The sequence below is a fragment of the Protomyctophum bolini genome, assembly GCF_963924005.1.
Source record: "Protomyctophum bolini genome assembly, chromosome: 19".
NCBI classification, from domain to species: domain Eukaryota; kingdom Metazoa; phylum Chordata; class Actinopteri; order Myctophiformes; family Myctophidae; genus Protomyctophum; species Protomyctophum bolini.
This window is the reverse complement of record NC_137880.1, coordinates 35,613,716-35,626,815: the sequence shown is the minus strand read 5'-3', so window position 1 is coordinate 35,626,815 and position 13,100 is coordinate 35,613,716. Positions and strand designations below refer to the sequence as shown.

General features: G+C 44.6%; 1 protein-coding gene across 3 annotated transcripts in view; it reads left to right on the top strand.

The window, feature by feature from the left end:
- Positions 1–13,100, top strand: part of LOC308334301 (estrogen receptor beta-like) — a 272,603-nt gene that overhangs the window by 30,168 nt on the left and 229,335 nt on the right. For all 3 annotated transcript variants that reach the window (XR_013965882.1, XM_080790980.1, XM_080790979.1), the window contains 3 exons: positions 6,861–6,977; positions 8,476–8,832; positions 10,645–10,783. Coding sequence is in view for 2 of the 3 variants with exons in the window: in XM_080790980.1 (XP_080647106.1) it covers positions 6,861–6,977; positions 8,476–8,832; positions 10,645–10,783 (613 nt within the window). In the remaining variant the exon portion in view is untranslated. The remainder of the gene's footprint in view (positions 1–6,860; positions 6,978–8,475; positions 8,833–10,644; positions 10,784–13,100) is intronic.

The following is a 13,100-nucleotide window of genomic DNA, read 5'->3' as shown; positions in this document are numbered from 1 at the left end:
GAATTCATCTGTTGAAAAATAGCAAAAAAAAAAAAAGCCATCCTACAAGTAAATGGTGCATTTATATAGCCTCCTTAAATAACGATTAGAGACCCGGAGAATAATTCCCCCGTTCATTTTTCCTCATGGACTTTTCGAAAAGTATTTATTTAAAGACAAAGTCTACTCGAGACAAATCATGACGATAAACACAATGTTTTTTGGCCGATCAAATACTTTGTAAGAAGAAAAACAAAACAAAAAGTGTTGTAATCTGCCTTTTTCTTATTTATTTTTTTCATTATTTGATCGGCTCCAAAACATTGTGTTTATTGTCATGATTTGGCACAACTCCAGTTGGCTTCGTCCGCGCGGCGTAAACGTCTTTAAATAAATATGTTTTGAAAAGTCTTATGAGGAAAATGAACGGGGGATTATTTTCCGGGTCTCTCGTTGTCATGAAAGGGGGCGGGACTGCGACGCTCTATCCAAGGCACTTTAGAATGATTGTGCATTACATTTACCCATTATCACACACGCATTCACACACTGACGGCAGAGGAAACCATGCAAGGCACCCACCTGCTCATCGGGAGCATTAAGGGCTTCAGTGTCTTGCTCAAGGACACTTTTGACTCTGTGTGGCGTTTGCATGTTCTCCCCGTGTCCCCTAGGGTAGGTACCCTCACAAAAACATGCAGTAATCCTGGTCTCTAAACTGCCTCCCCCTGGCCAGCCAGGGCGCCTGATGGAGGGACAAGGAACTGGTTGGAATAATGTGTTCCTTCCACGCGCTACGTCCAACCAGGGAAACTCCCCCCTGTCAGGTGTAAAGGAGCAACTTGGACACTCAAGCATGAAGGAAGCATGAGTTAAGTCCGTTGCACTCCCCAGGTTGGCGGAGGGTGTGTAGAGCCCAGGATCATAGATGATTGACACAGGGGTGAAAAATGGGTTACAAAATCGTGGGATAAAAAATATATTTTAAAAAAAGGACACTTTGACACATACTGTATTCATTTAACCTTTATTTAACCAGTTAAAACACATTAAGATTGCGTCTCTTTTACAAGTGGGAACTGGCCAAGAGGCAGAAATAAAATTACACTTCAATACTACATCGTAATGGCACATTTTGGAACAGCAAATAAAACATACATAATACACATCAAAGTACCTAAATACAACAAATCACCACAGTCCTAGTCTTTTAGTAGCAGGGCAAAATACACAATATACAAAATATAAACCGAAATAATACATAGGCATGAACATAGGCTAGCACATACAGTATATAGTGCAGGTGTTGGACTGTACAGATGATCCTTTTTTAAACGTCTCACTCTCAAGGGAACTTTCAAAGCCAATTTTAGTCTGGACTGTAGGTCTGCCAAAGAAGAAGGCCAGACATTTTTTTTACCCCCCTCGGATTTGAATGCTGGTACTACGCACCGCAGCCAAGCCATTTGACCTGAGGTTGACACCATTTTTGAAGGAAATGTAAGACGGCAGATCACCCAGAATGGCTTTATAAATGAAACTCTGGGGGAGCCCAGGATCGAACTGGAAAGTGGAAACCTTACGGTTCCCAATCGGCCACTACCGCTCATAGATTGTTTACTAAAATGTCACAATTGTGACAGCTCAACTGCTGACGTGTGTGGGAGACTGGGCACGGTTTTAAAAACAACAAAGACATTCAGTTACAGGCCAGACCAGTCCTACAAAGAAGCAGGACATGTGGTTTGTGGTTTAAATTCGGGTTTAATGGTGCATTTTTATGGTTATGTTCTCTACTTACCGGGGTGCATCTTTAACCCATTCTGAACGGGAACCCATTTTGGTGCTAGCATCACGTTATGCTTTAGCTATTTAAAAATAGCAGATCTACAAGCTCGTAGCGCGCCACCGAGTGGCGCGCTACGAGCTTGTAGGTCTGCTATTTTTGAAAAATCGAAGAACGACTGACATTTTTAGAATCTGATCTCGGGTCCGAATGGGTTCATCAGACCAGTGTGTGTCCAGTGGAAAACCTCGTATGAATCTGATCTCAGGTCAGAATGGGTTAACTGGTTATGTTATGGTCGAAGCGGCGCATCTAAAAGCATCTCCTACTATAAAAGCGGTACTCTTGGATTAACTTGAAGCTCGGTAAGGAGGGAGTTAACCCATTCTGACCTGAGATCAGATTCATACGAGGTTTCCACTGAACACACACTGGTTCTGATTAACCCATTCTGACCTGAGATCAGATTCTAAAAATGTCAGTCGTTCTTCGATTTTTCAAAAATAGCAGACCTACAAGCTCGTAGCGCGCCACTCAGTGGCGCGATATGAGCTTGTAGATCTGCTATTTTTCAATAGCTAAAGCATAACATGATGCTGACACCAAAATGGGTGCCCGGTCAGAATGGGTTAAGTGAAAGCTTATCCAGCTGTAATAGTAATAAAAAAAACCATTTCATTGTGCTTTGCTCGGGCAGAGATAAATGAATGAATAACGGCCCAAAGGGTCGTTTCTGAGAGCCAGAGACCGACACACAGAGACTTTCTCTCTCACACACAGGCAGGCACGCACACGCACGTGCGTGCGCACGCACACACGCACGTGCGCACACTTGCAGTGACAACACGAAAATGCAGAAAGCTATGCTTTCATCTAATCTGGGAATCAAGTGACCCTCAATTGTGCATTATATACCATTAGGATCCTCTATATACGGTAACTATTTGGCCTGGTAGAGCCTATCTCTTTTTTAAATTATATTATTTTTAAGCCTTATAACTTGCATTCAATTCATGCAGTTATAGCGATTATATTTGGCCAGCTCTCCTTCCTGCATTTGGGCAGCTGTAACTGTATTGCTTTTAGCCTGTATTCTGGTTTTAATTGTTCATTATTTCTCTTAACATTTTTGTTCCCCATTTATAACATGCCACTCGGCTAGAATAATTGTCCATTATTATGATCGGTCGGTATGCTGCAAAACCCGGGTTGATTTAGCGAGTTGATAACCGCTGTTGTCAGGGATGGGCCAGGTAACAAAAACGATATGCTGGGTTGAACTGTGTTTGTTGCGAACGCGGTGAGCACTTACTATGAGACCTAGCAGATCATGTCTGTGTGTCTGTCCCGCTATCCAAATATGGAGTGTGTTGCATCAGCAATCACTCAGCTCCATATATGGGCACAAAAGGGGCCAGGTCCACTCAGCTCCATATATGGGCACAAAGGGGGCACCATATAAGGAGTCCCCAAAGCAGCTATACGTCCAAAACCCAAATATGTACGAGCTGCGTTCGCTTCCCGCGTTTGCGCGTCTTACTCGTAATAGCTGGTGAAGTACATTATATGTATGCATATGGTATGGGCTTTAACCATAAAATATGCAATAAAATATTTGAATCAGCTTTAACCATATAATAGCCAATAAAAGATTTGAATCAGCGACACAAACACACTAGGGCAATAAGCAACTAGTCAACTAGTAAAAATGACTAGAAGTGAATGCCCCAAAAACACACTGCATTACACATCGGTCTATTTAACCCTAATTCGGTCCTCGCCACATAATAGCTGGTGCTCCTTTTTTTACAGGGTGTCTGTGGGTCCTTAAAAGTATTACATTAATATTTCTATATGAAAGACCTTAAATAGTTTTATTTAATTTTATATAAATGTATAGTATCTACAGTACACCCATGAGCATGCTCACTTTTACCATAGAGTCTGGGTTGAACTGTCCACAATTAAGGATATTTTCAGGAGAAATTACAATTCAGAAGCACAGAATCTGGGAGGCGGCCTTTTTTTCCGACAGCATTCTAGCCGACGGGGCAGCGGTCCGCTCCGCAGCGGGGGGACATTCGCTGCGATGCGAAAAAGCGATGGTCCGACATGCGCTGCTCCCGTGCTTGCGGTTAGGGTTAGGTTAGGATTGAGGTTTCGGATCAATATGCTGTCGGAAAAAAAAGACCTGCACCCCAGAATCTGGGTAAAAATAGAGTGTATGCGCATGACGTCACCATCATACCCGGAAGTTATGCGAGAAAGAGTGTAAAAAAAAATACTTCCTGACCTTGACAGAAAAGTCCTAAAATCTAACTGCATTAAACAACGTTTAACAACTCACTTTGCCACTCACTTTATGCATACGCATAACCTCTATTCAAGAGTCATCTCCTGCTATATAATATATATATTATAAGGTATAATATTAGAATATAATTGCGAACGCAGTGAGCACTTACTATGAGACCTAGCAGATCATGTCTGTCTGTCTGTGTGTGTGTGTGTGTGTGTGTGTGTGTGTGTGTGTGTGTGTCTGTCCGTGTGTCCCCCCTTTGTGCCCATATATGGAGCTGAGTGATTGGTTTGTGATTGATGCAACACACTCCATATTTGGACGTATAGCTGCTTTGGGGACTCCTTATATGGTTATGGCTAAGTTAAAAACTTAACTTAAAATAACTTAACTTGAAAAAAAAATAACTTAAAAATAAATCTTAAAAAAACCCAAATATGTACGAGCTGCGTTCGCTTCCCGCGTTTGCGCGTCTTACTGGTAATATGCAATGCTATCATTGATAAACCAGAAATATGACTATTAAGTCACCGGGTTTTACTGATCTTATTATGGTTATCCCCCCCCTCCCCTTAAGGGCCATTCAGACTGAGAACTAACTATAAAAATATATTTAAAATAATCACGTGGATGGCAGAGTTAGGGCCGATTCATACTGCTGTTTCGGCGCTGTAGTGCCGAAATGATTTCGGTTCGTCAGAAAATTTCAGTAGCACCGAAGAGCCGACTTTAGGACGATACCCGCCCCCCCAAACCTCAAATGACGTCACATTGTAGGCTCTACAGAGCCGAACCGACTTTTATTCGGCTCTAAAATAGGAGTATGAATCGGCCCTTAGTTGGCAGATAGTTATCGTTGTAGTTCTCAGTGTGAACGTTCTCTTTAAAGCTGTCTTGCAATGAAGCTGCTGTACAAAATACAAATTTGGAAGATTGGATATAAAAAGTTAACACCGGGAATTTTCCTTTGAAAAGTTGCTGTTTGAGGAATACAGCCTTCCCACAGGGTTTTTTTTTAACCCATTCTGGGCGGGAATCCCTTTTGGTGTTTAAACTAAGCATTATGTTATACTTTAGCTATTATTGAAAAATATCAGATCTACAAGCTCATAGCGTGCCACCGAGTGGCACGCTACGAGCTTGTAGACCTCTGCTCTATTTTGAAAAATCGCGAAAATACGGGCACAAATCTTTGAATATATATATTCTTTCCGTAGACTTTTTTTTTCTTAATTTTTCTCGATGTCAGGCCTGAATGGGTTAATCATTGACCGGAACGTTCCACCATCTGCACCAGTGTTTATATGATTTGTCCCAAATTCAACCGTGCGCTGCTTTTTCACTCCCTGATCAATAATTTATGCTTTTGGGTCTGGTCGTAAATGCTTCAGTCGGAGCCTCTGAGGGCCCATGATGGGCTTTCCCATGATTCCCCCACACCCCCTAACCCGTTCTGACCTGAGATCAGATTCTGAACATGTCTTCTACACATCCTGACAGTTTTCTGAAAAAACTATGTTTCTATGTCAGTCGTTCTTCGATTCTTTTCAAAAAAATAGCAGCTCTACAAGCTCATAGCGCGCCACCGAGTGGCGCGCTATGAGCTTGTAGAGCTGCTATTTTTCAATAGCTAAAGCATAGCATAATGCTAACACCAAAAGGGGTTCCCGTCTAAAATGGACTAAACGTCTCTGCTCTTCCTCCTCAAAGCTCTCTCCCTCTTGATCTAATTTCCTCTTCCAGGCTGCATGTTCATTCCCCCTCCCTGTTAGATCTGCCTCTCCATTTAAAGTTTCTCAAGGCCAGTATTTGAATCGTCCTGATGTGGCTTTTCTTCTTGGCTTGTGCCTCCTGTGCAGGTCGGAGGTCCTGATTATGTCTGACTTTGAGCTGTATGTCCTGTTGTTTACTGTACTACAGTAAAACAGAGTCGCTAACGATGGAAGTTGTAGGAGATCTACAGTATGCCCCACCCCGGCTATGCAATACCCATTGTACCCGTGGCAGGGTACCCGTTCCACCCATCTGTCTGTGTCCCTTTTTATGCCCATATATGGAGATTTATGTATCCGTCTCTCTGTCCCTTTTATTCATATGGAGTTCTGTGTCAGGGCATGCCCCAAATATGGAGTGTTGTTACGGTATGTCGGAACAGGCCAGCTCCACATATGGACCCTGGGCAGGGGCCGGCCCAGTCCAGAGCCTGGGCAGAGGCCGTTTTGTGGTGGTTCTGGACAACCGTGGGTCCGACCGACCCGACACCGGGCACTGCACTCCCTGCGGGGGCGTGGAACGCGTGTGTAGAATTTGAAGTCGTTGGGGCAAACGGTTCTCGCCTCTTTGTGCATTTTACAGATGTACGTACAGACGTGCACAGAGATGTCTGTGCTTAATGCTTATTGTATTTTGCTATTTTAGCTTCCTGGTCTGTACCGCACTTATAAATATATTTGACTAGACTTGGACGGGAGTGGCTCACGGCTAGAGTGGCCAATAGAACGGCCGGATGGGAAACCTGTGAGGTTCTCGGTTCAAACCCCACCAGAGTTGGTGTCGAAGTGTCCTTGAGTAAGACTCTGAAACCCTAATTGCTCCCGATGTGCAGGTTGGTTCCTTGCATGGTTTCCTCTGCCATCGTTGTGTGAATGGGTGAATGTGCATAAATGTAGTGCACAATCTTATGTAAAGCGCTTTGGATAAATGCACCATTTACCATTTGACTTGAATTCTGTGCCCAACGTCGTCCTACTTCCTTTTCTCCCTCCTCTCACCTCTCCTTGTCTCTTTTTTCTTAAGGTCACAACGAGTACATCTGCCCAGCAACAAACCAGTGCACTATAGACAAGAATCGACGCAAGAGCTGCCAGGCCTGCCGCCTTCGCAAATGTTACGAAACTGGCATGACCAAGTGTGGTTCGTATCTCCCTGTGTGAATAATATGTTGTTCTGCCCTCTCCTGTTCCACCCAGGCACAGCAGAAAAATCACACCTGTGTGCAGGGGGCGTTAATATAAGTCTAACTCTAATGTTGATTAGGTGATGTAATGGTGATGTACATTAAATGCCATTGACAATAAAGAGACAATATGACGTCAATTTTCCCTTCAGTGTCAATGGCGTTTTTAAAACAAACATTGAACTAAAAACAAACATTAAACCTGTAGTATATAGGAGAGGCTAGCGCCCCTCAAAAATCTAATAATCTTCCGTTCATGGCCAAAGAATTCCCGGGGGGTCCCCAGCCAAAAACGTTGAGAACCCCCCGTCTTAAATGTGCCCTTTCATTCTTTCAAAATGCAGACGTGGGGTGCCCACTTTTAGACGCACTTTTTGACATTTTAACCCATTCTGAACGGGAACCCGTTTTGGTGTTAGCATCATGTTGTGCTTTAGCTATTGAAAAACAGCAGATCTACAAGCTCATAGCGCGCCACCGAGTGGCGCGCTACGAGCTTGTAGGTCTGCTATTTTTGAAGAATCGAAGAACGACTGACCTTTTTAGAATCTGATCTCAGGTCAGAATGGGTTAATCAGACCAGTGTGTGTACCAGTGGAAACCTCGTATGAATCTGATCTCAGGTCAGAATGGGTTAAAGAAAAAAAAGGCCAAGCCAAGACGTCCACAGACGTCCTATAGGCACTATAACCACCGTGTCTCTCCTCTCCGGAATAATCCTTACGCTTTCTTGCTATGCTGTCAAAGGAAAAGGAGTCCGTGTTGCAGAACTGGTGATTTAACCCATTCTGACCTGAGATCAGATTCATACGAGGTTTCCACTGGACACACACTGGTCTGATTATAACCCATTCTGACCTGAGATCAGATTCTAAAAATGTCAGTCGTTCTTCGAATTTTTCAAAAATAGCAGACCTACAAGCTCGTATCGCGCCACTCGGTGGCGCGATATGAGCTTGTAGATCTGCTATTTTTCAATAGCTAAAGCATAACATGATGCCAACACCAAAATGGGTGCCCGGTCAGAATGGGTTAATAAACAAAATAATAATTCAAAAAGGACAAACGTGTTCAGCCAGGGTTCTATTCTGTATATCCAACCTCCGTAGTGAACAACAAAGTAATATCTCTCTTCCTCTTAATAATGCGACCGCTTCCCTGCACACACCAGAACACCAAGTACACACAAGATATCCCATAATACTCCTCCTCGTCCCAGCCTCAGCCCGCCAACACAGTTAAAGGAACAATCCCCCTGTATATACCTTAGGGTTTACAGCACTACACGCGGTAATTCCTAGGACGTCTTGGGCACAAATTGTGTTAAGACGTGCAAAATAGGGCCCCTTGAGGGTATCGTATGTTACAAAGGACTGAGATAAAAAAAAAACAATGTTTCTAATAATGTGCCCTCTGTTCCCCTGAAGCCTAAACTGTTGTCCTCCGTGTGTTCAGGGATGCGTAGAGATCGGGGGAACTGCAGGAACACCCAGATGAGGCGAGTCACGCGTTACTCATCGGAGGGGGGCGGAGCTAACGGACCAAAGACGGAGGTACTCGCCGCCGTGGCGGTGATGGACGCCACTGGACGGCGGGCGGTGGACGCCGCCGGGCAGCCGAACGAACCCCGCCCCCCCGCTCAGCTCACGTCGGAGCAGCTGATTGGACGCATCATGGAGGCGGAGCCGCCCGAGATCCTCCTCATGAGGGACATGAGACGGCCGCTGACGGAGGCCCACGTGATGATGTCACTCACCAACCTGGCCGATAAGGAGCTGGTCCACATGATCAGCTGGGCCAAGAAGATACCAGGTACACATTACAGTACGCTGCAGCACAACTACGTTGTGTGTCTTGTGTTAATGGAGGGAAGAAGTTAATAATATAAATAACATCAGTGCTGCCCAGGCTGCTAGACAGCGCCCCCAGGCTGCTGGACAGCGCCTATACGTTCTTCCCATCATGAGGATCAATGTGCGCCCCTCCCTTAAGGATCCACACTCATTGTAGCTTCTTTGCTGCTTGTTTTCTCCCAGAAATTCTCCAAAGTTGTTGTTTTTAGTCCAATCCGCCCGACGTTCAGATGTAAATAGTGATTTCTGATCGTGTCGCGCCGGAGCCATATTACCACTTACCACTAAGAAGATGTCGGCTACAGCTCGTAAAACTTGTAGCTTTTTTGCAGTAGTCTATTTCCAGTGGCTTTAACTATTTCCAGTGGCTTTGAGACTCTGTGAAACCGCTTCCCATGCGATAGCATCTCAGACAGACTGCGGCTGGGATGGATTGGGTCCTTCACTATTCCTTGAGCTTCGCTGACACGTCGTTCATCGTACGGGGCTCGGATGAAGGGGGGGGAGAGCACATCTGCTGATGCGTTCGGCTGACCGCACAACCCTTTGTAATGCTTTGCCGGTTCAGGTCAGTGCAGACTGCAGGGGGCGCTGAAAGTTTTTTTTTTTGTCAAATATGTTTTTATTGAACAGATAAATTATTACAAACATACTTTTGAAATACTTTTTTTATGAAACAAAATGAAGAAAAAATAAAGACAAAAAAGATAAAGAAATCCCTTAACCCTCCCACCCATACTGCTCAGTGACATTGCATACTATATAATAAGATGATAGAAAGCTCAAGGAAAACATCTGAAAAGAAAATGGCGTACAGTCAACCATATCAATGGTATCCTGTCTATTAATCATTTCTACTCAGGTAATGGACAAGGGGCAGCCAAAACCTTATCAAACTGTCTCTCCCTGTTTCTCAGGAAATACCTTATTCTCTCAAGATGAAGTGTACTAGTCATTTCATTTAACCAGTCCCTGGCTGGAACAACATATTTTCAAAAAATGATTCCATTTGGAGCTTGTGTTCTAGAGTTATCATCATCAAAACAGCAAGTACAGTCTGTGCCTGCACGATCCAATGACAAATGTAATGTAATGTGATGTAAGCACCCCCGTCCCCGTCTTTGATGCAAGAAAGATGTATTTGGCGCTGCGCTGCGGCGACATGGACATAAGGGGCTAGGCTTGCACGCGGGCGGGCCCTTTGTCTTTGTCTAAGACAAATGTCTTCCTCGGGAGACAAATAATAAATAACCTTGAACCTTGAGATGCAGCCAATACACAGGAAGCGGTTCAGAATCTGATTTTGCGTTTCAAGTCACGTTCCATATCCTGTGGGACTGCGACTCCCAGCCGCCACCTGACCCCCCCCCCCCACCCCCACACACACACAGGTTGGGAACCACAGATTATATATTTTTCTTAATTTTTATCCCATGATTTTGTAACCCATTTTTCACTCCTGTGTCAATCATCTAATGTGACCATGGGCTCTACACACCCTCCACCAACCTAGTCCCCATATATGGGGGACAAGGGGAGAGCAACGGACTTGAACTCATGCTTCCTTCAGGCCTGAGTGTCCAAGTTGCTCCTTTACACCTGACAGGGGGGAGTTTCCCTGGTTGGACGTAGCATGTGGAAGGAACACGTTATTCCAACCAGTTCCTTTCCCCTCCATCAGGCGCCCCGGCTGGCCAGGGGGAGGCAGTTTAGAGACCAGGATTGGAACCACATATTTAGGTGATGAAGACCTCTGTCCCCTTCCCCCCAGGGTTTGTGGAGCTCAGTCTGGTGGACCAGGTGCATTTGTTGGAGTGCTGCTGGCTGGAGGTGCTGATGATCGGCCTGATGTGGAGGTCTGTGGAGCACCCAGGGAAACTCATCTTCTCTGCTGACCTCAGTCTGAACAGGTGAGAACCTGATGTGGAGGTCTGTGGAGCACCCAGGGAAACTCATCTTCTCTGCTGACCTCAGTCTGAACAGGTGAGAACCTGATGTGGAGGTCTGTGGAGCACCCAGGGAAACTCATCTCCTCTGCTGACCTCAGTCTGAACAGGTGAGAACCTGATGTGGAGGTCTGTGGAGCACCCAGGGAAACTCATCTTCTCTGCTGACCTCAGTCTGAACAGGTGAGAACCTGATGTGGAGGTCTGTGGAGCACCCAGGGAAACTCATCTTCTCTGCTGACCTCAGTCTGAACAGGTGAGAACCTGATGTGGAGGTCTGTGGAGCACCCAGGGAAACTCATCTTCTCTGCTGACCTCAGTCTGAACAGGTGAGAACCTGATGTGGAGGTCTGTGGTAACCTGACGCTGCCAGATCCAAAAAGCTTGCTACACAAATTTGTTTCACAGCTTATTGGGATCTGGGATCGCGGAAGCAAATTCGATGACGGGGCTGTTCCTTTTTTTCAAGATACATGGTAGATGATTGGATGGGAGCGTCTGTCTATCACCGTGTGGGCGTGCAAACACAACCAATCATATTGACGTGTCTATATAGCTTCACATCCGGTTTCGCACATATCCCGCCCTTAGCTCACGCTGATTGGTTCGGTACGGGTCGGATCTGTGTTAGCTCAACCCCCTCAGAGATCCCAGATCCAAATAAGCTGTGAAACAAATTTGTGTAGCAAGCTTTTTGGATCTGGCAGCGTCAGGTTAGGTCTGTGGAGCACCCAGGGAAACTCATCTTCTCTGCTGACCTCAGTCTGAGTTCACATCACTTAGTTATACAGGTACAAGCAGCGAGATGGGTAATTGTCTGCCAGACAGGCCCTTGTTATTGAATGCATTAAGCCGTAGGCAAGGAGGCACCCGCGGTTGACTTGGTCTAGGCTCCAGGGGTGCCCACACTTTTTTGACCTGAGAACTACCCACCGAAAACATTATAATACTATTGCTGAAAATGGCTTTGGAATAGCGCTGGCGCTGGCATTACATTTAAGACAAATGCACTTGGAATGGGAAAGGGGAGAAATGGAATAGGGTTTATTTTTTTCGTATTTCATTTGTAATCTACCGACATTTGTGCACAGCAACACTCTTGAAAACAAAGTATTGCAATATGGGTTTGAGCTGACAGAACCTTTTTTATGTCCGTTAATCAAACAGGTCAACAAACTTTGTTTATATAAAAACAAAAAAAATTTTTTATATTTAAATTAAATATTCTTTTGGGGCATGTTACGTGATCTACTGGTAGATCGCGATCTACCTTTTGGGCACCCCTGGTCTAGCCAGACGACATCGCACAATCTGTGCAACGAAGATGCCTCCCCCACTGTCTCTGCAGTGGTGTGTTCCGAGCAGTATTGTAGGTAATTAGGGGACAGGCTCCTGCATGGCTCGGGAACTGTTGGTTCCCTAGGCTACGTATTACTTTACTAGTAGCACGGACACGTCTTCAATTTGTGTAATTTGAAGTAAACAAATTGAGAAAACATATAAAATGTTTTGGAAATTCTGGAATTTGAGCCTAAACTTATTCCCACTTATCACAGTTGGAAAGGACACCACACACACACACACACACACACACACAGTATGGTGTGTGCACAGATAATAATCACTGGTGTGCTTTATCACATGTTCTTATGAAGATCCACAACAGGATTGAAATGTTGTCGGCTAAACGAAGATGTTTCAGTGCCTACTTTGGTGTTCTACCCTTTTCCAATTAGCCCTTCAGAAATGCCAATGTCCAATCCAAATAGTTTAGCAACTGTTGCTATGCAGGTCAAGCTTTCGTCACCTCTCATACTGTAGCTGTCAATGTTATTTTGCATGGTTGTGTTGTCGAACATATATTACACGACTGACCCACCCAGGTGATGGCAATAATACTAATGACCGTAGTCTTAAAACTCCTGTCGGATGTTGGTTGTTAAAAGTTGATTTCTCCCTCACTTCCTTGTATTTCTAGTTTATTTAAATAATGTCATGCAAATTTGTCCAGTGCATTTAGCCTATACTGCAGGCCTGGTTGACTAGATTTAGCAGACATTTTGATGCTCTTGCTACTGAAATGATCGATTATTTTTATGGAGAAATCCCGTCATCTAACATTCATCTCAAGCTTGCCCTGCTGTCTCCTCGCTGCTAACGTGCCTATTGGACTTTGACCTGAGGACGATTCTACAAATCTCTTCTAAATCAATGACAGTTTTCTTCAAAAACTCATGTTTCTATGTTAGTGGTTCTCAACCTTTTTGCATGTCAAAGACCC